General features: G+C 54.1%; 10 protein-coding genes across 10 annotated transcripts; 3 read left to right on the forward strand and 7 right to left on the reverse strand.

The window, feature by feature from the left end:
• Positions 1 to 137: 137 nt before the first annotated feature.
• GUITHDRAFT_134019 (hypothetical protein) lies at positions 138 to 1,482 on the reverse strand (the record flags this gene model as incomplete). Its single annotated transcript, XM_005839252.1, is given in 5 exon segments — positions 138 to 187; positions 460 to 480; positions 521 to 587; positions 780 to 1,226; positions 1,246 to 1,482. The coding sequence occupies 5 exon segments, from the start codon at positions 1,480 to 1,482 to the stop codon at positions 138 to 140; spliced, it is 822 nt and encodes a 273-aa protein (XP_005839309.1).
• A 2,344-nt stretch (positions 1,483 to 3,826) lies between these two features.
• GUITHDRAFT_92419 (hypothetical protein) lies at positions 3,827 to 7,727 on the forward strand. Its single transcript, XM_005839253.1, has 8 exons — positions 3,827 to 4,996; positions 5,042 to 5,258; positions 5,490 to 5,563; positions 5,620 to 5,688; positions 5,738 to 5,836; positions 5,926 to 6,159; positions 6,236 to 6,955; positions 7,028 to 7,727. The coding sequence occupies exons 1-8, from the start codon at positions 3,935 to 3,937 to the stop codon at positions 7,649 to 7,651; spliced, it is 3,099 nt and encodes a 1,032-aa protein (XP_005839310.1). The 5' UTR covers positions 3,827 to 3,934; the 3' UTR covers positions 7,652 to 7,727.
• Positions 7,706 to 10,325, reverse strand: GUITHDRAFT_161370 (hypothetical protein; the record flags this gene model as incomplete). Its single annotated transcript, XM_005839254.1, has 1 exon — positions 7,706 to 10,325. One exon carries the CDS (start codon positions 10,323 to 10,325, stop codon positions 7,788 to 7,790), a length of 2,538 nt encoding a protein of 845 aa, XP_005839311.1. The 3' UTR covers positions 7,706 to 7,787.
• A 407-nt stretch (positions 10,326 to 10,732) lies between these two features.
• Positions 10,733 to 13,461, reverse strand: GUITHDRAFT_134022 (hypothetical protein; the record flags this gene model as incomplete). Its single annotated transcript, XM_005839255.1, has 5 exons — positions 10,733 to 10,905; positions 10,957 to 11,029; positions 11,074 to 11,112; positions 11,156 to 11,205; positions 11,241 to 13,461. 5 exons carry the CDS (start codon positions 13,459 to 13,461, stop codon positions 10,733 to 10,735), a joined length of 2,556 nt encoding a protein of 851 aa, XP_005839312.1.
• A 99-nt stretch (positions 13,462 to 13,560) lies between these two features.
• Positions 13,561 to 14,501, forward strand: GUITHDRAFT_102233 (hypothetical protein; the record flags this gene model as incomplete). Its single annotated transcript, XM_005839256.1, has 4 exons — positions 13,561 to 14,140; positions 14,183 to 14,289; positions 14,338 to 14,387; positions 14,438 to 14,501. 4 exons carry the CDS (start codon positions 13,561 to 13,563, stop codon positions 14,499 to 14,501), a joined length of 801 nt encoding a protein of 266 aa, XP_005839313.1.
• Positions 14,502 to 14,780: 279 nt separating this feature from the next.
• GUITHDRAFT_65557 (hypothetical protein) lies at positions 14,781 to 17,424 on the reverse strand (the record flags this gene model as incomplete). The annotated part of the gene is made up of 4 exons (XM_005839257.1): positions 14,781 to 15,368; positions 16,341 to 16,438; positions 16,564 to 16,734; positions 16,842 to 17,424. The coding sequence occupies 4 exons, from the start codon at positions 17,422 to 17,424 to the stop codon at positions 14,781 to 14,783; spliced, it is 1,440 nt and encodes a 479-aa protein (XP_005839314.1).
• A 1,688-nt stretch (positions 17,425 to 19,112) lies between these two features.
• Positions 19,113 to 19,883, reverse strand: GUITHDRAFT_150756 (hypothetical protein; the record flags this gene model as incomplete). The annotated part of the gene is made up of 3 exons (XM_005839258.1): positions 19,834 to 19,883; positions 19,318 to 19,754; positions 19,113 to 19,267 (listed from the first exon to the last, which is right to left on the reverse strand). Coding segments are annotated over exons 2-3 (248 nt in total), but the record flags the coding sequence as incomplete, so codon positions are not given.
• A 314-nt stretch (positions 19,884 to 20,197) lies between these two features.
• GUITHDRAFT_161372 (hypothetical protein) lies at positions 20,198 to 21,379 on the reverse strand (the record flags this gene model as incomplete). The annotated part of the gene is made up of 10 exons (XM_005839259.1): positions 20,198 to 20,318; positions 20,359 to 20,405; positions 20,442 to 20,500; positions 20,544 to 20,573; positions 20,620 to 20,671; positions 20,721 to 20,851; positions 20,899 to 20,939; positions 20,965 to 21,060; positions 21,103 to 21,165; positions 21,349 to 21,379. 9 exons carry the CDS (start codon positions 21,377 to 21,379, stop codon positions 20,375 to 20,377), a joined length of 534 nt encoding a protein of 177 aa, XP_005839316.1. The 3' UTR covers positions 20,198 to 20,318; positions 20,359 to 20,374.
• A 1,987-nt stretch (positions 21,380 to 23,366) lies between these two features.
• GUITHDRAFT_65512 (hypothetical protein) lies at positions 23,367 to 23,912 on the forward strand (the record flags this gene model as incomplete). The annotated part of the gene is made up of 4 exons (XM_005839260.1): positions 23,367 to 23,537; positions 23,624 to 23,665; positions 23,710 to 23,826; positions 23,874 to 23,912. 4 exons carry the CDS (start codon positions 23,367 to 23,369, stop codon positions 23,910 to 23,912), a joined length of 369 nt encoding a protein of 122 aa, XP_005839317.1.
• Positions 23,913 to 24,160: 248 nt separating this feature from the next.
• On the reverse strand, positions 24,161 to 26,192 carry GUITHDRAFT_84809 (hypothetical protein). The gene is made up of 15 exons (XM_005839261.1): positions 26,099 to 26,192; positions 25,979 to 26,046; positions 25,807 to 25,870; positions 25,697 to 25,757; positions 25,597 to 25,652; positions 25,453 to 25,547; positions 25,322 to 25,408; positions 25,241 to 25,277; positions 25,117 to 25,197; positions 25,011 to 25,070; positions 24,710 to 24,909; positions 24,568 to 24,663; positions 24,444 to 24,521; positions 24,361 to 24,397; positions 24,161 to 24,313 (listed from the first exon to the last, which is right to left on the reverse strand). Exons 1-15 carry the CDS (start codon positions 26,181 to 26,183, stop codon positions 24,273 to 24,275), a joined length of 1,146 nt encoding a protein of 381 aa, XP_005839318.1. The 5' UTR covers positions 26,184 to 26,192; the 3' UTR covers positions 24,161 to 24,272.
• Positions 26,193 to 26,689: the final 497 nt, after the last annotated feature.

Genomic DNA, 26,689 nt, shown 5'->3' on the forward strand with positions numbered 1-26,689 from the left:
GAGACGCAGGAGGAGGAGACGCAGGAGGAGGAGGAGACGCAGGAGGAGGAGGAGGAGGAGGAGACGCAGGAGGAGGAGGAGGAGACGCAAGAGAGACCGAACAAGAGGCGAGGGAACGAGAGTAAGATACGACGGCATCAGAGCAAGACCTCACCGACGGGTCCAGCGTTCCCTTCACCACCTTCGTCTGCTTTTCTAGTCAAGTCCATAACAAACTCCATCCTCCTCCCCTCCCCTCCCTCCCTCCTCCTCCTACCTCTTGTCGCAGTCCGCAATGAGGTACAGAGATCACTGTCAACTCCCAGTCATTATCATCTTTTCTACTGCTCCTACTCCCTCTCCTCCTCCTCCGCCCCTTCCTCTGATTCTTCAGTCTCTGCCCATTCTGCTCCGCGTCTTCTCGAGCTGGCACCAGCACTTTCCTGCTCCCGCCCGCTACCCCTCCTCCTCGTCGCTCACCTACATAGGCGTCGGAGGAACCTGGAGGGCATCAGGTGGAGCGGAGGAGGAGGAGAGGGACCTAAGAACTTGCTGTCCCGGTAGGCCCCGTCGGAGCAGGGGAGGTTGAATGCTTTCTCGACCAAAACCTTCACAACCAATCACTGAAATCACGTTCAAGGCTGGGAACGAGCAGGAGCAGGAGCAGGAGCAGGAGCAGGAGCAGGAGCAGGAGCAGGAGCAGGAGCAGGAGCAGGAGCAGGAGCAGGAGCAGGGGGAGGCGTATATGAACACATGCGGGTTGAGGGGAGCAGGAGCCTTGGTTATGTTTCTTTGCTTACCTTGACTAACCATTCCCCTCGCGGAGCTTCTTTGAGCTGCTTACCTTGAGCCTCCTCCTCCTCCTCCTCCTCCCTCCCAGCGCTCTCAGCTCCCTCCTCCTCACTCTTCTCTGCCATCATCCTCGTGAACACTCGCGGCAGTGCCACGTCGCTCAACTTGTAGATCCTCGACCGGCACGCGTACGCGCACAGCGAGCAGCAGAGGCAACTGACGCCAAAGACGATGGGGAGGGAGACGAAGAGCATCGTCTGCTGCGAGAAAGAGCTCGAGCTCGTCGCGTTCGCCGCGGGGCTGCCGCACTGACAGCCGATGAAGGTGCAGCTGCAGGAGTCATTGTTGTTCCTCCATGCGCAGTGAGGGTTCGACTTGCAGCTCTGTTCCTCTCCGATGGTGTAGCCTGAGAGCCTCTCAGTCTCGAGCTCGCAAGCTGCAGGACCTACACATGGCTACTTGACTCGGATCCACCAGCGAGTCCCCGCACACTCCGCGGAGAGAAGAGTTGCTAGCAGGACGCGCGTGTTTGCCGTGCCCTCCGCAGACAGCGACGCACCAGAGGGTGGCAGAACCCTCAGCGACCCACCGGCCTTGTGCGAGGCTTACCCTTGAGTTCCAGCACAAGCATGTTGCTGCTTCCGCGTCCTTGCAGACAAGCACGAGCAGCAAGAGGCTGAGAAGAAACAGAGATGGACCGCCGGAGGTCATCTATACCTTGACTTTGAACTTTGGAACGTGACATGGACGTGACATCCCTCTCATCCGGAGTCCTTTCCCCTCATTCCTGACCTGACCTGACCTGTCCTGTCCTTTCAAGTCCTCTCCTCTCTGTCCTCTCCTCTCACAAGTCCTCCAGTCACGGTCGCTTGCCACCGCCTGCCGCGGCAGGTTTTTGTTGGCCCCATTGTCACCGCAACCTGGTCAACTTTCACTGAAGTGGACCCTACTACCCCCCACTATGACCATCAAGGTACCCCTCCTCACTTCTACAACAGAAAGTTTGGCCGCTTTGGGACTCCCGCCGGCCCTGCGGCCCCCGGGCCCCGGGCCCGGCCGCGCAAACTTCGAGTTTCAAACTTTGAGCCTTCAAACTTGGAGGTGTCGAATAATCAAAGTTTCCGACAAAGTTCGATGCCGAGTCACTGGATCATCCAGGGGGTCATCGGGTTTGCACTGAAAGGAGGGGTGCGGGCACAACAACATGTCTGTCACAGAAGGGTGGGTACAGATTTACCCAGGGGGTAGGGTCACCGAGTCTTAAAATTGTTTTTCACAAATTCTCCCGAAATAGAATCAAATTTGAGGTTCTCTTTCCTGCCACCCCTCAAACTCCAGGACCCCCTTGATGATCCCCTACCCCTACCCACTTTTCCCTACTCACTACCCCTTATTTTATAGTGAAGTACCCCTCGTACCGGAAATGTGTCCAACCCGCTCCCTTCTCCCTCCTAAGAGATGTAAGGGACTACTAGGGTGGTAGATTCAAACTGGGGGTGAGGGTAGTCAAATCATCCCTCACTACCCCAATTTTGCCATTCATTGACCCCTTATTTTGAGACAACCCAACGTTTGAAGGACTACCCCTACCTGCTCAATTCACCCCACCCCCCGCGGGCATCCACGTGCTTGCTCACTTCCCTCAACAGGCGTCAGCTCCTTCTCACCCCCACCCCCCTCGCTGCTGCTGCTGCTGCTGCTGCTGCTGCTTCTCTCTGTCCTCCTCTCAGTCCTTCTCTCAGTCCTCCTCTCTCTCTCTCGTTCTCGAGCTCCTCTACTTCCGGGGCTCTGCATTGTTTCTTCCTGGCAGGAGCACGCTGTCGCGTAAACCCTCAAGACTCTCACGAGACGAACGGGAGCTTGCCCGTTCGTCTTTTCTCAAGCTCTGCAGACACCGTTTTCGGCAGAAGCCATCTCTTCACAGCAGCCCGTGTCGTTCAACACGTTGGATCAGAAGCGCAGAGCCTGTTGAAAGCCTTGTAAACCTGCAAGATGGGTTACGGTGGGATGCCGCGAAAGAAAAAAGATGACATCGACTGGGACAACCTCGAGACCGAAGTAGCCGAGGTTGAGAAACAACCAGAACAATCTGGGCAGGGGCAGTCGAAGACCCAGGCCAAGAAGGACAAGCGGGCCAAGAAGAAGGGCGGCAAAGGGGACGACGATGACGACGACAAGCCCTTCAACAATGTGGCCGACGAGGACGAGGAGGACGATGCTATCGCGAAGCCTGCCAAGAAGGGCAAAGACAAGAAGGGAGGCAAAGGAAAGCCAGCCTCCTTCGCTGATCTGCCCAACGAGGATGACGAGGCAAGCCTTGCTACCCTCCTGACTGCTTGTGCTCAACCCCTTTACAGGACGCCAGTGAGCCCGAGGAGCCTGTAAGCAAGCCCGCCAGTAAGAAACAAGGCAAGGGCAAGGTCGACTTTGCTGCTCTCCTTCCGGATGAGGTGAGAGATGGTTTCCTGGTGCTCGTTCTGATTGCAACAACTAGGACGAACAGGATGAAGACGCGGATGAGGAAGATGAGGAGGAGGAAGCCCCCAAGGCCAACGGGAAGGTGAGGACAAAGTGATGCGATGTGGGTCAGTAAGAAGCCTCACAGTCGAAGAAGCCCAATGCCAAGAAGGTTGACGACGAGGACGAAGACGAGGTCTTGTCACCATCGCCCTTGGTGTCAAACTGAGTGGTTCCTCAGGATACTCCCAAGAAGGGCAAGGGAAAGTCACAGGGAAAATCCAAGGTTGTAGCAAGTTTCGCTGCCTTGAGCATGGAGGATGAGGAAGAAGATGAGAAGGACGAGGACGTGAGCTCACCTGCCCTGTCTCGCGACTTCAATTGCAGCCAACCTGATGTGCAGCCACAGGAAGAAATGGAGGTCGAGGAAGAGGAGTCGTCCAAGGCCAGCAAGAAGAAGAGCAAGAAGAAAGAGTCGAAGAAGGTCTGCCGCACTCTTGTTGCCAAGTCCTTTGACCCTCCTCGCCATCAGGAGGAGACCAAGGAGGAGAGGAAAGGAGGCGGATCCGAGCTGGAGCTTCCGAGCTTGACCCTCGAGGAGCAGAAGCTGTTGAAGGATGCGGTGAAGAAGTCGGGCAGGCCGTTCGAAGGGGTTGTGGTCGGTCTGATCCAGTCTTGCAACAAGCATCCCAAGGCCGACAACCTGATGATCCTGCAAGTGTCGGACGGAGGCTTCGGCAACGCTCAGGTCATCACCAACGCCAAGAACGTGGCGGAGGGGCTCAAGGTTGCGTTTGCGCCCGTTGGAGCAGAAATTTTTGACGAGGAGCTCGGGGCTGGCACGACGACCGTCAAGTCGGTGAAGCTCAAGGGTATCAACTCGGCGGGCATGCTCTGCTCGGGGAAGCTGCTGGGGCTCAACGAGGAGGAGGGGCAGGCGCTGGTGTTCCCCGACAACACCCCTCTGGGTCTGGGGGTGGCGGAAGCTTACTACCGCGTGCTGCACCCCGAGATGCTGCAGGCGCTGAAGGACCATGCGGAGGCTGAGAGGAAGGCGATCGAGGAACGCGCAGCGGCCAAGAAAGCCGAGCAGGAGGCAAAGAAAGCTGCCGCCGCTGCAGCGTCTGCTGCCGGAGGAGGAGAGGAAGAGGGAGAGGGAGAGGAGAAGGCGGGAGAATCCTCCAAGAACAAGAAGAAGAAAGGAAAGGGGGACGGAGACAGCAAGCCCAAGAACGCGAAGCTCGCTGCTCTGCAAGAGATGCAGAGGCTTCTCCGTGAGGAAGAAGAGAGGATTCGGAAGATGGAGGAGGAAAGGAAGAAAGAGGAGGAAGAGGCTCTGCGCTTGCAGCAAGAGATGGAAGCTGCGGAGGAGGAGAGGAAGCGATTGAAGAAGGAGAGGAAGAAGGAGAAGGAGGAGCAGCTGCGAAGAGAAGGAAAGCTCTTGTCGAAGAAGCAGAAGGAGCAGCAGGCTAAGAACGAAGCCTTCCGCAAGACGCTTGAAGAGCAGGGTATGGTTCCTCCTCGAATCAACAACGAGAGCGACGACGAGGAGGAGAAAGGAAACGAAGCAGGAAACAACCAGACCAAGAAGCTCTCCAAGAACGAGATTCTCCAGCTCGAGAAGGAGCGCAAGCAGAAGCAGAGGGCGCTGCAGGAAGAGCGGGAGAGGAAGAAGAGGGAGGAGGAGGAGGCGAGATTGAAGGCCGAGCAGCTTGCGAAGGAGCTTGCCAATGTCCAAGACAACTGGGAGGACGACGAGGACGCAGACGTAGGCGGAGGCGGAGGACTGTGGAGAGCTCTGACATGTTGACAGCAAGGGAAGGACGAGGAGGATTCGTCGGAAGACAGTGGCAGTGGGAGCGAGTACGACTCTGACGGGAACAAGCTCTCCAAGACGCAGAGGCGGACGAGGAAGGCGAAGAAAGCGGCACAGGCGAGGCGAATGAAGCAGATGGAGACGAATCTGCAGAAGAAGTCGAAGGACAATCTCAGATGTCCCGTCGTCTGTGTGCTGGGCCATGTGGATACAGGTGACGCGTGCTCCTCTCTTCTTCACTCTCGTTCCCCTCTTGTCCTCTCCTCCTCCTCCTCCTCCCTTTCTGGCTATCCTCCAAACGAGTCAATGAGGAATGAAACATGCAACAACTTTACTGAAGCTCAGTGCTGAACAACTGTTTTGAGCTTTTTAACTCTGAGACTCTCCTGCTCCTGCTCCCCTTCCTCCTCCCTGGACCTCCTCGATCTTACCTTATCCTGCTCAGGCAAGACGAAGATCCTCGACAAGATCCGCCGCACTAATGTGCAAGATGGCGAGGCAGGAGGAATCACCCAACAGGCAAGAGGATCTGGAGCAGAAGTTGGTGGGTGCGGGGAGCTGATGGGCACGAGCAGATCGGAGCTTCCTTCTTCCCCATCGATGCGATTACTGAGAAGACTCGTCCTGTGATGGAACTGCATAAAGTAACTTCCTCCCTCTCCTCCCTCTCCTCTCCTCTAACGGTGCCTGCAGGTGGAGTACAACGTTCCCGGTCTGCTCATCATCGATACCCCCGGACACGAAAGTTTCACCAACCTGCGCACACGAGGATCTTCTCTCTGCGATCTTGCGGTGTGCAGCCCCCCTCCCCCTCCCTTTCCTCCTCCTCCTGCCCCATCTGATCCTCCTCTCCTTCCTCCTTGCTGACGCTGGGCGGGCAGGTGCTGGTCGTGGACATCATGCACGGGCTGGAGCCGCAGACGATCGAGAGCATCGGGCTGCTGAAGAAGAGGAGAGCTCCCTTCGTGATCGCCCTAAACAAGATCGATCGCCTCTACGGATGGGAGCCGCACCCCGAGCTGCCTGTCCAGCAGGCGCTGGAGATGCAGGCGGACTCGGTGAAGGCCGAGTTTCAGCAGCGCTATGACTTCGCCGTGAGGCAGCTGCAGGAGCAGGTGGGAGAAGAGAGGGAGAGAGGAGAGAGGAGAGAGGGGGGGCTGGAGGAGGACGTGGAGCTGACGTCTGGTGCAGGGGCTCAACGCTTGTGTCTTCTATGAGAATCAGGACGTGCGAACGTTTTTGAATGTGGTGCCGACGTCAGCCATCTCAGGGGACGGGATGATGGACCTTCTCTTCCTCCTCTCCACTCTGCCGGCGAAGATGCTCATCGACAAGATCATGTACCACGAGAACCTCGAGTGCACCGTGCTGGAGGTGAAGGCGATCGAGGGGCTGGGAACCACCATGGATGTGATCGTGGTGAACGGGAAGCTGAAGGAGAAGCAGAAGATCGTCGTGTGCGGGCTGGAGGGGCCGATCGTGACGCAGATCCGATCGCTGCTGACGCCTCAGCCGATGAAGGAGATGAGGGTGAAGACTCCTTACATCCACCACCAGGAGATCAAAGGCGCTATCGGCGTCAAGATCTGCGCCAACGGGATCGAGAGGGCGCTGGCAGGGTCGAACCTCTACGTTGTGGGCGAGGACGACGACGAGGAGGAGCTCAAGGACGAGGTCATGAAGGACCTTGGGGGCATCCTGAAGAAGGTCAAGAAGAACGAGGACGGCGTCTACGTGCAGGCCTCCACCCTCGGCTCCCTCGAAGCTCTACTCGAGTTCCTCGAACGCCCGGGCGAGGACCGCGACGGCAACCCGAACCCTCCGATCCCGGTGTCGGGCATCGGCATCGGCCCTGTGTCCAAGTACGACGTGATGCGGTGCGGGGTGATGCTGGAGCGAGAGAGGGAGTGGGTGAAGATGTGCGAGAAGGAGTACGCGCAGGTGGGGGAGTGGGTCAGCGGAAACCCGCTCAACTCGTTCAAGGAAGCCTACGCCTGCATCCTCGCCTTCGACGTGCCGGTGCTGCCGGACGCCGAGAGGTCGGCCAAGGAGATCGGGATCCCCATCTACACAGCAGAGATCATCTACCATCTCTTCGACGCCTTCACCAAGCGTGTGGCAGACATCAAGGCGAAGAAGAAGGAGGAGGCGAAGAAGAAGGCTCTCTACCCCGTTGTGTTCAAGATCGTCGACGAGCGGTGTGTGTTCAACAAGAAGGATCCCTACATCCTCGGTATCGACGTTGTCGAGGGAACCCTCAAGCTCGGACTCCCCGTCGTCATCCCCAACGTCAAGTGGACAGGCGACGCTAAGACGCAGACGGCAGCGACGGAGCTGCTGGAATTCGGGCAGGTGATGTCTATCGAGAAGGACAAGAAAGCCATCGACTCGGCCACGAGAGCCTCGGGCAACGTCGCCATCCGCATCGAGCAGCGCAAGAACATGAAGGAGTACACCTTCGGTCGCCACTGGACGCACGAGAGTCTCTTCGTCAGCCGCCTCAATCGCGAGAGCATAGACCTGCTCAAGGAGCACTTCAGGGATGAAGTTCCCAAGGAGGACTGGAAGCTGGTGGTCAAGCTTAAGAAGCTTCTTAACATCCCTTAGATCAGCTCAGCCCTTGCTGAGTCTCCACCCTGTCCTGTAGCAACCAACACGTTTGAGAGTGAATCATGTTTCTTTATGTTGCTCTATGTACACCAGAACTCCTCCCCCCCCTCGTTCACCTCCCCCTTCCTCCCCTTCAGTCCTCTATCATCTCCGGCATGCTCACTGCCACGGGCGTCACGGGAGGCAGCGAGAAGCTGCTGCTCATCCTCGTGCTCTCCAAGTTGTTGGCCCTCGCGTCCTCCGTGTCGCCCGAGGGCCACGCGAGCTCAGGCTTGATGGGAGGGAACAGTCCGCGCGTGTTTCTCCTCGCCAGCGACTCGAACTTGTCCAGGTTCACCTTCACGGCCTCGCTCGATCGGTTCGGCAGCGCCGCTTCGTACCCTAGCAGCGGGAAGGAGGAGAGCTCGTTCGGACTCATCGTCCTGCTCGCGGTGAACCGAGTCGGCATCGTCGCAGCAAGCGCTTGCTCCACTCCGTCCTCCCATCGCGACATCCCCCGCTCCTCCTCCTCTAGCGCGTAGCTCACCTTGTGAACCGGAGGGTCGCTGCTGGCAGGGCGCAGCTTGAGCTTACCGAGCTCCTCGTGCTTGAGGTAGGGGGGAAGGATCTGAGCGATCTTGCTCCCTCCCTCGCGAGCCCTGACGGCCTGATGCTGCAGCTGGACGTTCTCCTGCTGGGGGACGTAGGAGGAGGCCCAGGGGTGGCTGGGCTTGAGCTGGGAGCTCTTCTTCACGCTCTGCTTCTTGGCACGTTTGGATACCTCAGGTCGTTGACTTTGCAACGCGCGAGCGTTGTGGGCGTCAACCGTTGCGAGTTGCGTCTGCTCCTCTTCCAACACCCTCCTCGTCACCTCCTCTAGGGTCGCTCTTCTGTACTTGTTCTTCTGCCTCTTCGCCGTCATCAGCAGCGTCCCCAAGTTGCCCTCCTGCATGGCTTGGATCACAGCCTCCCGCAGCGCTTCTTCTCGCTGCTCCACCTCCATGTCCACCAGCGTCACCCAGTTGTTGAAGGTCAGGACAACGTTGGCGTTCTTCCAGCGGTAGGAGATGTGGGAGAAGATCTCGCGATTCCTCTTGTTCTCTTCGTACGTCTTCTTCCAACCCTCGAAGCATTTCACCATCGGCCTCTTGGCGATTCTCAGGAGCGTTCGACTGCCTTTTGCTGCCATCTCACGTTCTGCCAGCTTTCTGTCTCGGATGATGTTCTTCCACAAGTTCCACAAGGACTGCACAAGCTTCCTGTATAGCGCCAGCAACGCTTGTCTGACCGTCGCCTTCCTCTCCTGCTTCATCTGCACGAATTCTTGCCATCCTCGAATCAGCGGCATCGCTCCTCGCAGCTGGTACCGCATGCGGAAGCGCTCGACCGTCTTCCTGTAGTGGATTTGCTCTTGCGCGTGCTCGTCGAGGGCACGGAAGGCGTGGATGACGGTCTTGTTCTGCCATACCAGGATGGCGTCGCCGACCAGCGAGCGGTTGTAGAGCAGCTCGTCGATGTTTCCAGCCAGCTCGTGCAGATAGTGCCTCATCGTCACCTCCGTCCACCGCTGCTTCAACCGCTTGTGCACGTTCTTCAGCCCTTGAAACTCAGCGACGATTTGCTTCCAAGCCTTCCAGGTGGTGTACTGCCTGTAGTGAGTCCTCCTCCTCTTGGCCTTCTGGTTCTCACTCTTCAGCCTCTCCCACTCAGCAAACGCCAACTTCACGAAGTTTCCCGCCAGCAGATGCAAGAAACTGTTGCACTTCTCCTTCACCTTCCCCCACAGCTCTCTCAGGTCGTCCATGTAGTCAGCCCAAAACTCCCACATGCGATCACGAGGGCCCATCTCTCGCTTCGCCATCATCAGAGCCGCGTTGTGCACCTTCTGTCTCTTGCTTGTCTTCCTCTTGGCGTATTCCACCATCGCGTTGAAGCATCGCACAAGCCCCATGTTCAACCACCGACCCAACGTCCGTCCGACCACCACCTTGAAGTGAATCCCCTCGTCCGTGAACTTCGCCCACGTCATCCAGCACTTGAGAAAGCAAGCGTTCTTGAAGAAGTTCCCCAATCGCCGCATCTTCTGCTCGTCCTTCTTCTGTTTGGCGTGCTTCCTTGCTAACCAACCCCTCGCAAACTTTTGCATCTTGATCACAGCGAGCGTAGTCCTCAGCTTCTCCTTCTCTCTTGCAAGCTGCGCTCTCATTCTCCTAGCATTGTTTCCTTTCCATAACGCCTGCATCTTGGTCGCTGCCAAATCGTTGACCTCTTCCAACGTGAACGTCCGACCGTCATTTTTACTTCGCAGTCGCTGATAATACGCCCTCGCCCCCTTCATCTTCTTAGAGAACATGCAAGCCTTTCGTCGCCTCCAAGCTGCTTGCATCTTCACCGCAGCAAAGGCTTCAACGCTCTCTGTGCTCATGCCCACAAGGGAAGGGCGGAGGTTGCTGATGAACTTGAGGTAGCTACCAAGCGCTCGTTGCCTCCGTGCTCGCTTCCATGCCAGGTGAACTCTGATGGCGCATTGAATGATGATGGCGGCTTTGGTCTCGAGCTGGTGAGTGTGTAGCTTCCTCTTCCGCCATAGCTTTCGCCTCCCCAGCCTCCCCCTGTACGCCCCCTGCAGCCGCACCGCCGCCGCCTCCTCCCGCATCGCAGCCAACGGAAACAGTTCTGCGAGCGCACTCATGAGGGGGGGTCCTCTTGCCTTGTCCACTAATGAGGGGTAGGGGTATGGTTCTGGGGTATTTTCCTCCTTGGGGGTGGAGAGACTATGACTCATCACCGGTTAAATAGAAGAGGTCAAAGGGGGTGGTATATGAAATTGGTGGGGTAGTAGTCAAGAGGCAAAGTTGAGATGGGGTGGGGTAGTCGTACCCTCAACGTGGGCTTGGGGTAGGGCCGGACGTTGATAGTCGTTGACTTTTCCGTTACAATCGTTACAAAACGACCGAACACAAAAGGGGCTATATGACAGCGGCACACCGAGCGAGGGTTTGCCTTGGTCACGTCTATTTACACTATCATCATCATCATCGTCGTCGTCGTCGTCGTCGTCGTCGTCGTCGTCATCATCATCATCCGCTACATGCCTTCCTAGCAGAACAAGCCTCGCTTGGTCCTCGATCGCCGAGCAACCCACTCGCCTCGGTCGGGTAATGGGCTGTTGTTCACTGTTTCCTTGAGGAGACGGGAAGGAATGAGCAGCTCCAGAACCCTGGCAAACCTCTGGAAGACAGCAAGGTTGACAAGAGATCTCCCATCGAGACCTGCACGACCAGCCGATCAGAGGAAGAGGAGAAACACGAGGAGAGAAGGACATGGTGGAACTTCGTTTGCAGTCAGCAGCCAGTTCTTCACAAACTCTCCGTCCATCTCGAGTTTCTTGGCGCCCTGCCAGTCGGAGTCATGCACAACATGGCGACAGTGTTCTGAACCTGAGGGGCGATCCGAGCCTTGGTTCTCAACAGGTGGGTCTGCCGCCAGGTCAGCCCCATCCGCTCATCTCCATACCCTCACCAGCAGGCTCTCGATCACTGCGTCCACGATGCGCGGCCCAAGCTCCTGCACTGGGAGTCACGCGAGGCCACAGCACACAGGAGACCTGCCTGGGTCGCTTCGACTGGCAGCAAGTAGAGGGTCTCCATGGCAGGCGAGAGCAAGTCTGAAACCAGACGCTCCATGTACATGCTTGGACCGTCCCTGCTGCGACCTGTCGCCCATTCACCTGCTCCTTTCAGGTCTAGGAGGGGCTGAGCTGCCTGACGAATCATTTCCAGCAAGAATTCTGAGGAGTGTGATAGAAGTTTACGGCATCCGTTAGCGATCGTCTCCAACCTCTCCGTTGCAAATCTTTCGCTGGGCTGCGGCCCAGCAGCACTGGCCTGCCCCATGCTGAGCTGCACTTTGAGCTGAGCCGAGAGCTGGGCTGAGAGTGACTCATATCCAAGGGAAATCTTGGTGAGGTCACCGTAGAGGAGGAAGAGAAACTTGAGGGAGCGGCTGCGAGGGTAATGGTTCTTCTGCTGGGAGTACCACGAGAGGAGAAAGGACATCATCACATGAAGGCGAGACATGACACATGACCGCATTCGCACAGAAAGTCGAAGATCGCACTGCACCAAGCTTGACACTGTATCCAAGAAAACGAGGGCGTGATACCCCACCGATCCCATCTCTGTCCCATCGTTGATCTTCACTCTCTCGTCACGCGTCACTTCCTTTCGCACAGCATGCATCAGCCCAAGCGAGGAGCTCCAGAGCAAGTTGTCCACCAGGACATTGGACGCCTGATACCTCGAGGTTGGGAAGTTGAGTCGGTGGCTGTCGAGGCTGTCGGAAAGTGACCTTTGAAACGAGAAGTTAAGCGTTCCATGGTGATCTTCGTCATGGTCGGTTCGCACGAGAGCGCTTGAGGGCTTCCATCCGACGTTCCACAGGGTCAACGTGTAGTGTTCCTCTGCCAAGTGATGTCCTATCCTGTCCGCCACTGCCGCACTCACAAGACTTCTCCGCACGTCTTCTGAAGTGACGAGACAAGCGGTCCAAACTTGTTGCCACTCTTCTCTTACACACATCGCTGCGATGGGCATAAACCCGCACAAAGGAAGAATCTCTGACAACGAGCTTGACCCAACCCCTCCACGGTATGACCTGCTCAGTTCCTGCGGCCACCAAGCCTCTTCGTCCAATATTGTTTCAAGGATAGCAGCTATGCTCCTCCAATCCTGTCCCAGGAAATTTTTGTTGTCCAACTTCACGCTTGCAAGTCTCTGGCGATACATTTGATCTCGCAAGACGAAAGTGATTTGAATTAGATCTGACAGACTTGTCTGCTTTCTCGATGAGGAATGAGAGTTGACCTTTCTGGTCATCAGCTCAAATAAGTTCAGAGAAGACCTCGGCCATCTGGTACCTCTCCGCTCTTTCTCTTCATCCGTGTGCAAGTCACATTCTAATTGAATTTGTCGAAGCCTCAGGCGAAGGTCTTGCAGCTGGCAAACAAACCTCAACAACTCCCTGATGTTTTGTTTTCTCAATTTCTTTTCACTAAGTAGTGATTTGAATTGTAAAGACAAACACTCCTCTGTTGTACTTATTGTATCATTGATGTCAGACTGGATGGCACATTCGATCTTTGACATGTTGGGTAAGTTTACACCTGGAAGTTTCTCCAGAAAGTACACACGCAGCTTTCTCAATTCGTCTATGTGCTTGCTGTGCACCTCAAGTTCTGAAAACAAAGAAGCATAATCTTCCCTTTCGATCATCGTGCCAAGTTTTGCCTTCAACGATCTCAGCGCAGAAACTCTTGAGAGTACATCACGTCGTAGGGCAAGCGTGCAGAGCTCGCTGCAGGAATTAATCATCAGCTTGTACTTGGCCATGAGATGATTGTTGGCAGACAACGTCGTGAGATCGTTGCCGTTGGTTTCCATGAAGTTCACCAGGAGCGTCAGCGCTCTTTCAGTCGGTTGTCGCAGGAGGCCTGAAAGGGGATCAAGCGTGCTTGCGGCTTCTTCCTGCCGTTTCTCGGGGCCTCGGGGGGAGGGATGGTGTGCGACGTTCCAGTCGGTGGTGCTGTCGAACCCGATGGACATCAGGTCCGAGGTCGACACCACGCTCATATCCCCGTCCGCCATGCTTGGCACGGGCGACCCGGGGATGCTCTGCTGCTCGTCCTCGGGGAACACCGATCCCCCGACAGCCGAGGTATGGATAGGAGGGAGATAATGATGGCTCTCGTGCCCCTGCCCCTGCTCTCCCGCCCTCCTCCTTGCAGGCAACGGCTCCATGCCGCTCAGCCCTTTCCCTTTGAACGACATGCCAGGAAATACAGGAAATAGTTTGTCGTGGATACTACCACGGATACCATCACGGATACAGCGACGGATACAGTCACGGATACTTCGCGAATTGTCGGGATGCACAGTGAAGGAGGGATGGTAAGAGTGAAGGTGAAGGTGAGAAGAAGAGCAGGAGACGGGGGGGGAACAACAGGAGATGTGTCGGGAGATGCCTCAAGCAACACCAACGAGGAGATGACTCTCCCTCCCTGCCTCAGCTCCTTTCAGTTTCAGCTGGGTGCCAACATGGTTCTACCAAGTATCGACCATGCATGCAGGAAGTGCGGGGTCGGAGATAGTTTTGTCTTGACGGAACGAGCATCATCACTCCTCGGCTACGAGTGGTGCGGCCAGTTGGGGCTGAGCGAAGAAGTACAAGTAGATGCGATCATGACGGTCACCGAGGTTCTATATCCATACGAGATGTACAGCAAACGCTTTGATGATAGAGTCGACATGGCAAACAAGATGAAAGAGCAAGGAAATGTAGATTTCCGAGCGAAACGATTCGCTGCATCTTTGAAGCGATACAAGAAAGCTGACGAGCTTTTGCATGACCTGGAACACAAGAATGCCTTCTCCTGGGCATTGCTCGACGAAGTAAAGGCCTCGCGGGCTCTATCAACTCAAGCGACGGTCTTGACGAACATGGCAGCTTGTAAGGCTCTGTTCCTGTGCTTTCTTGCCTCACCAGCTTCAGGTTATCTTGCCCTTGGTCCCCGGTACTCGTCAAATGCTCTGCTGGCCTGCGACAGGGCGATGGAGATCGACAGGACTAGCTGCAAGTGCTTCTACCGACGAGCCAAGGTGCCTCGAGCGCTAGACGCCTGACGTGAGGCAGCTGACCAGAGGCAGGCAAAGATGGCCATGGGGGAGAAGGAGTCAGCGATGGAGGACCTCCGTCAGTGTCTCAGGCACTCGCCTCCTCCCGCATGCTGCTCTGACGTTGGGGTAGGATTGAACCGCACAATCAAGAAGCACTCATGCTCCTCAAGTCTCTCGAGCCCAACGAGGCGTGAAGGAGTGAACCTCGTACCAGGAAGCTGAAGCTGAGGGGCTGCATGCCATCATACGCCATCGCCGTGCATTCAGCATACATCATGAAGCGACGTGATCACTAGCGTCATCCAAGTTTCTTCCGCCGTTACTCCATCCTGATCGACCGAACGTGTATATACACCTCAAGCTTGACCTCCCCTATAGTACATCTTGATGTCTACGTTCCATTTCGCATCTTGGCAACAAGGCGGCGGATGCAGTCCATTGACAACACCTGCAGGCAGGTCAGGCCTACGCGCTCAGGTGGAGGAGGAAGAAGCGCCGGAGCTCACCGTGATGATCGGCCACACAGAGGCGCACGCGAGGATGCCGAAGCCTTCAGAGGCCTGCACGGCTTTACTGCATCCGATACCTGTTGACAGCACGAAAGGGACAGTGACGGGGCCTGTCGTCACTCCCGCCGAATCCCAAGCGATGTTGATGAAATCTTCATGAGTGAAGGACGTGAGGAAAAGAGCCACTGCGTACTTGAGGAGAATGAACCAGATCAAACCTGCCCCAAAGAGAATTTTTGTCGCTCCCACTGCCATGCCTGTCCCGACTCCGAAGCACACGGCATAAATCAACATCTTCTTCGTGAAGGCCCCCTTGGTCATCTTCTCAACAGTAGCTCCGACAACGTTGAGCGCTGGCTCTGCTCTTGTGGCTGCCACACCCAACATGAACATGGTTCCCAGCGCTATCGTGACCCCCACACCAAAAGAGTAATACGGCGAGCCTTCTTCTTGCTGCGTGTCGATGAATGCGGCTGGAAGGAGAGTACCAACCTGATCTCCGATCGACGTGAACCCGAAGTTGAGACCAAGATTGAACATCGCCATGCCCACCTGGGCTTGCAGAACTCCGCACAACAGCACGACATATTTGTGATGTGGTGCAGGCTCAGGTTCAAGGACAATCGGCAAGTGCTGGAGACTTTGACGGTTTTCATCCAAACTGGCAGAATCTCGAGCTTCTGCTGACTTGCGAGAGGGAAGGAGTTCCATCGACATCCTTTCCCCTCCATGATGCACGGCATCTACAGTGCTGTTGAACTTGACCTCCCGTGACATGCGGGATTTTGATTGCTTCGAGGTTTCCTGGGTGTGAATCCTCTCGTCGCTCGTACGCACATACTCCTCAGACCGGTTTCTCTCTGTCTCCTTCACGCTGACACTGATTTCCATTGGAGCAAGGCCAACTCCTCCAGCAGGCTCTGGACCACTAGCTTCCGGAGTGACATTCGAAACGTTGTCTACAGGGATTTCTTGCCAGCTTCGTCTTCTCGATTCATCTCTTATTGGGTGTTCAAGTTCTCCTGTGAAGGCAGCATTCATCAGATCAAGCTCTGACTTGATATTCTCATCAACTTTGACTTCAGGCTTTTGCTCTTTCGCGGTCATGTCAACTTCCTTTTGTTTCCTGTTGGCCAGTTCAACTGAGTCCCTTGACCTCTTTTCAGCCGATCTGCGATCCATCGATTTTCTGAAGGGAAAGTTGGAGGCATGTCGAAATGAGGTAGGAATGCCATTGGCTGTCGCTGCAGTGTAGGCAGTGAAAGCGTCAATTGCCCTGCCAAAGTTCACCAGACCTCCCCGACTGCTGAACTTTGAACCGAAGGTTGTGAAGGACCGAATGAAATCCATTGATTTTCTGAGATCAAGCGATCTTCGGATGTCAAAACTAAATCGGCTATAGGATTGATCTGTGCTTCTGAAGTTCGAAACAAGAAAAGAGTCAGATGAAGGTCAAAAGCATGGTGTCACAAACCTTCTTTCTGAGGATGCCCTCCTGTCGTAGCCCTCGCTGGGGTTTATCACCTCTACAGGAAGGTAGTAGGTGAACTCTGGTAGAGGCTTCCTGAGAACGACCAACACAAGAAGAACCAGAGAGATGTTGAGAGGTAGGATTGCCCTCACTGATAACAATGATCAGCGCCAGCACAAACCCGTTTTTAAGGAAAAGAGAAGGAAGTTCCAAAGTTAGGAGGGAAAACTCAAAGGTCACGTGTAAAAAGGATTTCAGAGACTTGTGGGATCGTACCTGCGTAGTAAATTTCTCGAACAGGAGTGATCTCCAGTGGATCAGATGTGTCGATAGGCGGAGGCCTCATGTTGATGATGTCTTCATGAGTGTATTGCATCTTGAGGCCGATCGCAAGTAATTCAACAGCCAAGACAGGCAGCAATGATGCCAGAGTCACAATACCAAACCCTGAAGGTAGCGAGCGATCAGGGATGAAAATCTTATGATACAGTTACCTTCCAAAGCATCAGCAGCTGCTTGAGCGACTATTTCTCTCCCTCGCATCTTAGCTTCACGTTCTCGGCGCTTTTCTCGCTGCGTCTTCATCACTCCAATACCTAACGCAAGGAGCACTGGAACTGTAACAGGTCCTGTCGTGACAGCACCGCAGTCCCAAGCTAAGCCCAGAAGAGGACGGAGTTCTTTATCTCCCCACCACATGTAACCAGCACACAGGAGGGTCGGGCCCATTAGCAGGGCGATCATCGGCTTCAATGACCAACCCCTGACGAAACGCAGAGTTCCCAACATGGCTGCAAGCCCAACCCCCAGACCAATGCAGAAGACCAGCAGCTCTTGCTTCTCCATGAGAGCGCAGTACAGGTAGGGAGCCACCTCGGGATCGACCAGCCGTGCGAGCGGGCGGAGGGAAGTGATCGCAGGCTCAGCGTAGGTGACAAGAATCCCTAAGAAGCAGGTTGACGCGAGGACCGCAGGAAGCGGAAGCGACTTGGGCAGCTCAGTCCCCAGCTGCTCACTCAGCGGCATGACAACGACACGTAGAGAGTCCACGAAAAGAGTGAGTCCAAGGATGGCAAAGAACATCCCGATCGCTACTTCTCCAGGCGAAGACACCGTCTTGCCGAAAAAGATTCCCATGACCGATATAAGCAGGATAGAGATTGGAATCACGGCCGAAACCTGCTCCATGAACAACCCAAAGTAATGCTCAAAGAGCCTTGCATCTTTGATAGACCATCCACGGTCAAGGAGCTCCTCCTTCCACCGCTCAGCGCTGAGCCATTCAAACATCTGGAAAGGAACAGAGGTTAATCGAGGTATCAACAAGCTTTCGACAATAATGCTGAGCAAATCACATCTTATCCTTTCTGATATCCTTGTCCCGCAACTTGCAAGTCGGTTTCAAACAGTTGTCTCATTCGTCTTCTCTCTTTCACAAGATGTCAAATTCTTATCCTCTTTTTCACATCAGACCCAACATGAAAGAGAAAACAACATAGGCGCCTGGAGCGACGACTGGAGATGGCAAGACAAGAAACGAGAAAAGAAAGGAAAGGTGGTAATGCTGAAACAATGAAGTCGAGAGAATACGATTGACAGCAGAGTGAAAACAAGTGAGGTGGGGAAGCGTGGATGGGGAATGAGGGGGAACAATGCCTGGGGAACGGGGGAACAACGGAAGTGCACGAAGGGAAGCATAATGAAGCAAAATGAAGGGAACAAGAGATGAACACAAGTAGCTGGAGAACAGACAAGAAGACGAAGAGAAGATCAACGAAGAGGATGGCTGCATGCGGCGTGAAGGAGAGACTTCAGCTCGTGCATGTTCGATAGTTGTTTCGCAGCCATTGCAGGGGGAATATAGGGGCAAAAGAATTTCGAGGGGATGTGTGGGGGTGGGGTAGGTACCCTACAACAGAAGCCGATAATGGAGTCAGAAAAGGGGGTGATGGAACAGGAGGAATAAGGGGGGTAGGTGGCGATGGGGTAGGGGGTGTACGTGGAAATGTGGGGATCAAGGGAGTGACCTGCCCAAGCTCATGGGGTAGGGTATTGAAGGGGTGGGGTAGTCTCATGAGGGGTAGTGTTAAAGTATCATACAAACCTATCACAAAAAAAAGCAAATCATCAGAAATGAAAGGTGGGGTCATAGTGGGGGGTTATCATAAGGGGGTAGGGTACATTCAGTAGGTAGGGTACATCGCACAAAGAAGTTCGTAGAGTTAACGTTAAAATATTGATTTAATATTAAATAATAAAAAATAATGTTATATAAAATTTAACGTTAGACATAATTTTAATGCAAAATGCATGTTTTACGCTAATTTCGAAGTGCGCACTGAGAGTTTGTCTTGGGTTATTAGCATATTTAGTTTTTATTCATTGAACGAATGAGTGAAATTTTGATCTAACAATAAGCCAAAGATGTTGAAATAACCTATAATTTGGCTAATAGTTGGGCTAATAGGGGCAAGGGAGCAGTGCGAAGAGAACATGCGAGAAGCTATGAGGGATATGAAAGAGCTTGACATATCATGACATATCATGAGATATCATGAGAGCCAGGTAGATCTGAACTGGAAGAGAAAGCGCGACACAGGATGTTTGGAGCAGACTTTCAGGAAGGTGATCATCAGGATGTCAAGGGAAGAAGGAAGGACAACAGGGCAAATAGTTCGATATGCATGTGAAATTTCTTGACGCATTTGCCTTGCTCTCGACAGGTTTCTAACTCCTTGTCCAGAACCCAGAGTAGTGGATCGACGAGCAATTAAGTTCAAACTTGTGAAGGATTGCCCTGTAAGTGAGCAAGGGAGGAACTTCAACGAAAGTGTTTGAGGTTGTGAGGGTAATCATTCGGAAAAATAAGTGATCAATCTTTGAGTAGTCTTCATTTCTCATAATTTTGTTGCTTTTAATATTAGCCGTAAACATGGAAATTTGTGCTGCAATTTCTAGATCGCCTTACTACTCAACAAAGGTAAATTCGCCTTGGATACTGGTCTAAGATATCCTGACATTGGGGTAAAGATGTCATCCTGTTCAAATCTCAACCTTTGCTGTCGAGTGCCGTCTAGCCAAGGTCGAAGGGCCAAGATGCAACAAGGATCTCTCTCCAAGATCTTCAAATTTCTGTCTATGACTTGTTTGCCCATTTCAACTTCGGTTGCACGTTTTTGCGATGTTATGTCTGAGTGGAAGGATTCTTTGACATCAATGTTCTGCCTTTTGAAGAATGGAGTGTATGCAGTGACTGTCGGAGCTTTCATCTCTGGCCTTGATGTTTTAGATGATCATGCAAGGGGCTCAGAAATATCCAACCTTGGCATCCATGGTGAAGCGGAAGAAGCTCTGGGTATGCTCGAGAGGAACGGTTTCTTGCGTGCTTGGGTCAAACATACGGATTGCGTTGACGGATCAAGTAGACAGGTTTCTGTGACGTTGTCCAAGATAAGGAGAGACATCAGGTAGGGTTAGCTTCTTATCTTCCTGTATGTGCTTACTCTAATGATCATTGACCTTCCGTGACCTTTCAACTCCCCGCAGATTGAATGAAAATGAAGGAGACGAAGAATGTAGATGGACTTCATGTCAAGGTGAAGACTGCTCTGTGTGTATGGATTCTAGTGCAGATGCCACGTTGCACCCATGTGGTCATTCACAACTGTGTCGGAGATGCGCTGTGGTCCTTGTCGTGAGAAAGGGGAAGCAAAACGCCCCAGCATGTCCTCTTTGTCGAGCTCCAATAACGCATGTGACAATTGCCGAGCGATGATGACGCACTTTCGAGATACTTGCGTCTCCTCTTTCCTGTTCTTGTCTGTTGAAGGAAGATGGTATGGGAGCAAGAAAGAGAGGAAGTGAGGGCTCCTTCTATCCTTCTGCGAAGATTCGGTGGCTGGTTTGTTGTACAGTAAAGCCTGAAAGAGCTACATGTAGTTTCTCACACTGACAACCGCCAACGTGGTGCCTCTAGTCCTCTGGTGGCCTGGCAAGGCTCAAGGATCGGCATGAATCGCACATGTTGTACTCTGTGAATGAATCAAGGGAAGTCGAGCAATAATCAGTCACCTTGAATCTCGATTTATTATCGTCGTCGTCCTTGTTGAGCCTGTGTGCTGACATCAGGTGGGAATGAGGGGCGGCAGTATTACCGAGTGGAGTAAGACACGTACACAAGTGTGTTAGTCTCTTCGTCGTAAACTCGCCGAACCTGCAGCATGTCAGCAACTAGAACAAGAAGTAGCTCGAGGTACTCGAAGGCTCTTGAACAGCAGAGATCTCGCCTGCGGAAGGCGTGAGCTTCAGCAGTCCATGAGAGGATGAGGTTGCCTGCTCGAAGACTTCTTCTCCTTCTTTTCCTTTCTTCATGTCGGCAGCGAATCTGCAGATCACGTGATAAGGATCATTCTTTCATCCCTGCCTCCCATCACTCGATCGGGCCAGTCCTAGCGCAGGCGATGGAGGCCTGCGTGGGGTCCGAGAAGAAGTTCTTCTGCAGCCTGTCGGTGATGGGGCGCTCGAAGTCGGTGATGTAGAGCTCCACCCCCTTCACTTTGGGGTCCTGGCGGGACAATGAGAGGAAGCAGCAGAGCGGCGGGAGACGAGCACCTTGAAGGAAGTGACCTTGATGATGTCCTTGAAGATGAGGCCTGGTGACACCGATGAGAAGGACACACGAGGCAGGAGCGAGGCAGGGATGAGCCATGAGGCCGTTCTTTCCTGAAGCTGGAATCTCGCCTATCTCCCGAGGATCGTCATTGGCTCCTGCCACTGCACAGAAATCACAACAAGGGCGAGAAGAAGGTGTTTGACCTGCAGGGAGGAAGGAGGAGGCGAGAGCTCCAGCCGTCAGAGAGAGGAAGCTCTTCCTTCCGACTGCAACCAAGTGAGAGGGTCGCACGCGGGTGATACAGATGAACATCGATCAGCATCAGGAGATCCTGACGACATGCTGAATGCTGCTGCTCGTCGCTGGACATGGCATAGCTGCTGCCTTATCAGAGCAGAACTCTATCAAACTTGGTCAGCGGGCAGCAAGTGTGAGCTGATTGCTGTTACCCTCGTATTCCCAGGTAGAGTCTGGCTCCATGCAGCACAACTAGGAAGGAGAATGGCAAGGAACAATGGCGCTTTCATCATCTGTGGGCAATATGTGAGCCATTTCGAACGGTTAGGTCATCTGTTTGCGAGTGGTTTCTTCCTTCACTGGTTACTTTCGCCTATTGCTTTCGCTCTCCGTCATCTTTCTCCATCTCTTCCACCGTCTCGTCTCTCTTCCCTTTCTGCTCCTGCCTCGCAACTTTTAAAAGTTTAACCAAGAAATCTCTTTATTGACTGAAAAAGAAGGGCAAACCGGAGCAAACAAAGGAGGACGAGGATAAAGCCTACAAACCCGCCTCAATAAAATACTAGGAAACGAAGGAGGCAGTGAAAACCGCTACTCCAACCACGCAAGAGACGGCCGCGTGATGCACGACAAGCAGGGGACTAAGGATCATAGGACAAACTTAGCAGTCTGTCACTAGTAGCGCAAGGATCCTGCCACGGAGGAGGACGGCAATACCCATGCGAGAGCGATACTGCCGACTCGCCAGACGAGCTGTAATAAGCTTTCAAGTTAGGCCCGGCGGCCCCCCGGCGGCCCGGCGGCGCCGGGCGCCGGGCCCGCATGGCAGTGGCCCACCCCGGGCCCGGGACAGTGCGGCATCATGGCATGACGTGACGGTTTCAATCAACCGTGTGATTCAGATTCCCGGAACCGTTTGGCCCACCGTCACGCGCCGGTGACGAACGGTCGGCCCACGGCGTGGCACGCCGTGGCTCGTAACTTGCTTGCCACGGTCGCAGGACTGACCGTACTCACTGAGTCACCGTCGGTGCCGACCGGGCCCAGTGCCACCGGAGCCGCTTCATGGGCCGCTTCAAGTTGACTCCCGGTCACTCGGAACTTCGGGCATGATCGCCGGGCGCCGATCATCGGCGCCGGGCCGGGCCCGGAGTCCCGCCGCACTCACCGGGTGACCGTACCGTCCGGCCCGTGCCAGTGTACCGTGACGACGGTAGCCCGGCCTCTGAGAATCGAGTGACACCGTACGGTCCGGCGTGGCACGGGATCATGGTTGTTGCAGTAGCAACGGTCACCCGGCGGAGCAACTTCAGTCAACTCACAACGGTCATCAGTGTCCGACTCGCCGTCACTGAAGCACCTCCTGACGCCTTTTCCAGTACCCGTACCGATAACCCTCTGCACCCACCCCTACCCATGTGACATCCGCAGAATACCCCTCCTTTTACCCGAATAAGTACCGGTATTTATTGACCCAAACAGTAAATGACTTCATTGTCCGAGAGTGTAAGTGGGTGGGTGGGTGGGTGCCGTACCCCCCACGGGTGATCATTTAGTGATACCTTCACGAGGAAACGATCTCCCTAGGGGTGCAAATACAGATATATAAGGGGGTAGGGGTGTGTACCCACCAAGGGATCCCTGGAGCGTTGAGTCGGGTCAGGATGTTTGAGAACAGGGTAGGGTACAGGCATCTCTAGGGGTAGGGGTGGTAACATATAGGATGGACGGGACCATTCAAAGGGGAATTGGCTCATAGCTTGTGGGTGGGGTGAGACCCAAAGGGGGGTGGGGGGTGGGGGTATATAACCCGTCAGGACGAGGCCGTCGGTGTCTCACAATGCTCAGAGCCGCTGCAGCCTCCGCCCTCGTCGCCAGCGCCTTCGCGTTCACTGCTCCTGCTGCCTCCCCGGGACTTCGCGCCAAGCCCTCGGTGAGAAGCTGCCGGGTCCTGTGCCTCCCTCATGTCAGGGCCTCTCAACGATTACACCACAGAAGATGGTGGATGCTAACTGGTCGTGTGAATGGCATTGGAGGAGGTGGCGTGCGAGATGTTGTTTGCTGGCTGCAATTTCGGGAACTGCGAGAAATTTGAGACAAATGTTTGTGCTGATGTGATTGGAGTATCCTCCTTGCTTTCTGTTGCCAGCATTTTGACACGCGCGTTCGAGCCTCACGCATGACGTGGCGATTTGCGCTCACCAGTATGTGTTAGGTATGCGCAGTTGAGATGCAGGCTGACGGCCTCTCTCGCCGTGACCTCATCAAGAACGTGGCTGCCTTCGGGGTTGCTGCTGCTCCCGTGCTCGCCAATGCTGAGATTGACTATGCCAACGTTCCTTTCCTCGGAGGGTCTGACAAGATCGATATCAACAACGCCAACGTTCGTGTGTACACCAAGGTAAGGACCAGCAGCAGAGAAGGAAGAGGGGAGAGTGCCAGAAGGGGGCTTGTCTCTTGTCTCTCCTGGTCTGACCTTCCTCTCAGCTTCCTGGCATGTACCCAACCATCGCAGGCATCATCTGCAAGGTGACACGACCATGAACACATCTGTTGGCTCACACCTGTATCAGTACGGACCTTACCAGACGGTCGAGGATCTCTACAAGGTTCCCAGCCTTTCTGCCGAGCAGAAGCAGATCATCAAGAAGTATGAGAAGAACCTCCTCGCCCTGGACCCTGCTCCTGAGGTCAGACCTCAATCCTTGCCTTGCTTGGCGTCTAACCTGTCTTGCAGTACATTGAGGATAAGTTCAACAACGGGCTTTACCGGTAAACATGTAGAAAACAAAGTCGCGGGGAGTGAAGAGGATGGGAGATGGGGGATGTCGTCTTTTAGATTGTCATAAAGTATTATGAGATTCCCCTGTGCGTAAAATATACTCATCCAGGCAATCGAAACTATCAACGTTGACGATGAACCTTACGCAAACCTAATCAAGTGGGAAGATATGTATGGATTGTTCAACTGAAGGGAAGGCAGCATATTACTGCCGATATTGGCGTGCGAGAGTGATAATGTTTCAGTATTTCGTAGTTCACTGCTAAACACTTGATATTTACGTCACCGGACATACTACATTTTCACTGTCACTGAAATTTGAAGTTGATCTCAAGCCAGGTGTACACTTCTTCTTCAAGCATACTTGCATGCTTCGTCTACGTCATCAGCTGATCCTGTTGGATTCGTCAGTTCCTGCTGACTCAACAATCTTGATGCAGACCGATGAAGATCGGGACGCGCTGATGCAGCTCCTGCGGCTGTGCGAATCGTGAGAGTCTGAGCTTGAAGTATTTACCTAGAGACCTCGATGTCCAGCACCCGCTCCTTTCCTGTCGATGCCTTTCCGCCTGCCTGCTCAGCGAGCATCGCCATTGGGCTAGCCTGCACTCTTGGATCAGATCCAGGCATGGCAACCATGAGAGGATACCTCATAGAGGAGGCGGAGCTTCCCGTTCTTGTTCTTTGCGTCGGCAGGATACAAAAATAAGCCTCCGTAGAGCAGCGTCCTGTGCATGTCGCCGACCTGATCGCAAGTCACGCCAGGCAAGAGGAAGAAGATGCAATGTCACCATGGAGCCGATGTAACGGAGGCCGTACTTAGTCTTCGACTCTCCTTCACCCCTGCAGATCTTGTCGAAGTAGGTTTTGAGTGACTCGGGCCATGCAGGGATGTTTCCCTGGTTGCAGGAGTAGATCTTGCCGCGCTTGGGCATGGCGACGTTGGGATGGGTGAGGACGAACTCTCCCGACGACGAGTCGAGGGTAAATCCTGTGAAACCATGAGGAGGACAAGGAGGAGGACAAGGAGGAGGACAAGGAGGAGGACAAGGAGGAGGAGAGGGAGACAAGGAAATTGGAAAAGTTTCAAACCATTGACTCCGTCTCCAATCGTGATCATCAAGATAGTACACGTGCTGTACATGCAGTATCCTTCCAGCAACGTCACAAACATTGCTCTGCATGGTCTCTCCCTCACCCGCAGCCACCTGCTCCGATCCCTTCTTGAGAGGGAATTCCTCGGCATTCTTAGCGCCCTTGTAGATCCCGAAGATGGTTCCTGCGTTCAATCAGGCCCTCCTCCTCTCGACAGAAGTCCATACCGACGCTAATCGCTGCATCGATGTTCGAGGAACCGTCCTGCGACCTTGTCAATGAACGCATGCGCATGCAGCAAAGCGGACAAGAGGGTCGAACACAGCAATGTAGTCCCCGCCAAACTTTCCCGTAATGCGGATAGCCTCATCCTCCTCTTCCGACCCGAGGTAAGCCTGGAATAAAAGCTGAGCTTGCTCCTCTCTCCGGCCTGTCTTACCATGCAGCCACTCTTCGTGAGCTTGTCCTTGAACACATCGTTTGACAGGATGTCGAGCTTCTTCTGCTCCTCTCCCTGGACATTCTCACCAGTTCCTGCTCAGCACTGTCACTTTTCTTCATGATTTCTCACACAGCCACGGACCAGCCATGCCCGTCATGTCCTGGATACCAGCCTTGCCGACCATATCGGCGATGGATCTGCCGATGGATCAGCTCTACAGGCAAAACCCTATCGCCCACACCTGCATGCCGACTGAATCCCAGAGAAGATCGCCTCGAGGTCTCGCATAGTCGGATCTCCCCCTGAAGCTGCAAAGTCAGACAGGATTCTGTCCTCCCCCTCCTCACTCTCCTATCGCCTTCTCGCGCAAGAAATCGCTCAGGGTGGTGGAAAGTCGATCTTTCTTTGAGTAGACCTGAGAGCCTTTGTTTAGTCCACAGCGAACAAGCATCCGAAAGCAACCTCCTCCTTCTCCCCCTGCCCCCCGCCCTCCCCTTTCCCCCTCTTTGTCCTCAAAGTCCACCTTGAGAAATTCCTCCGCCTTCTTTACACGAACATGCGTAGCCGCACTGCCACCGCGAAGACGAAGGGCTGAGGGATGCGACATGAGCTCCTCAGACCACTCCTCCTTCCTCGCTTCTACCTTGAGGGACAGCTGCCGGAGCCTGCATACCTCCGCTGGCCAGTACGGCCAGCATCATCGTAGAAATCAAGACGACTCTGATCATATCTGACCTGCACAACTTACGTGAGCGAATGTGCTGGGCATTAGATGTTGGTGTAAAAGAAGGCTAGACAAATGCCGTAAGTTATGAACGAGTCTGGTTAAAGAGTAGCATCCAACTGTTCGAAATATGCACAAGCAATTGCTTCAATTCTAGAGCATTGAACCCACGTAACATAGAAGTGAAGTATGAAGAAGATGTTTTGTTGCCCATTACATCCAATGTAAATTGGGTTACTACGCACAACTCATCGCTTGATATCATTTCCTATACTTTCCGCTGCATATCTCGTCATGTCTAAGACTCAAGAAGGATCGTCAGGTTCGTTCTCATCATCAGCTCCGTCCATGTCTTCCTCGTCATTTCCCTCCTCCTCTTGTTCTTCTTCCCATCTTCCACCTCCCATTGCCTTCTGAGGTCGCCTTGCACCCCACCATACCCCACCCACCTGATCCTGGAACCCCACCTACCTGCAATACCTCTATCTTCACCCCGTTTAAGCCATTAAA

The sequence above is a fragment of the Guillardia theta genome (genome assembly GCF_000315625.1).
Source record: "Guillardia theta CCMP2712 unplaced genomic scaffold GUITHscaffold_9, whole genome shotgun sequence".
Classification (NCBI taxonomy): Eukaryota; class Cryptophyceae; order Pyrenomonadales; family Geminigeraceae; genus Guillardia; species Guillardia theta.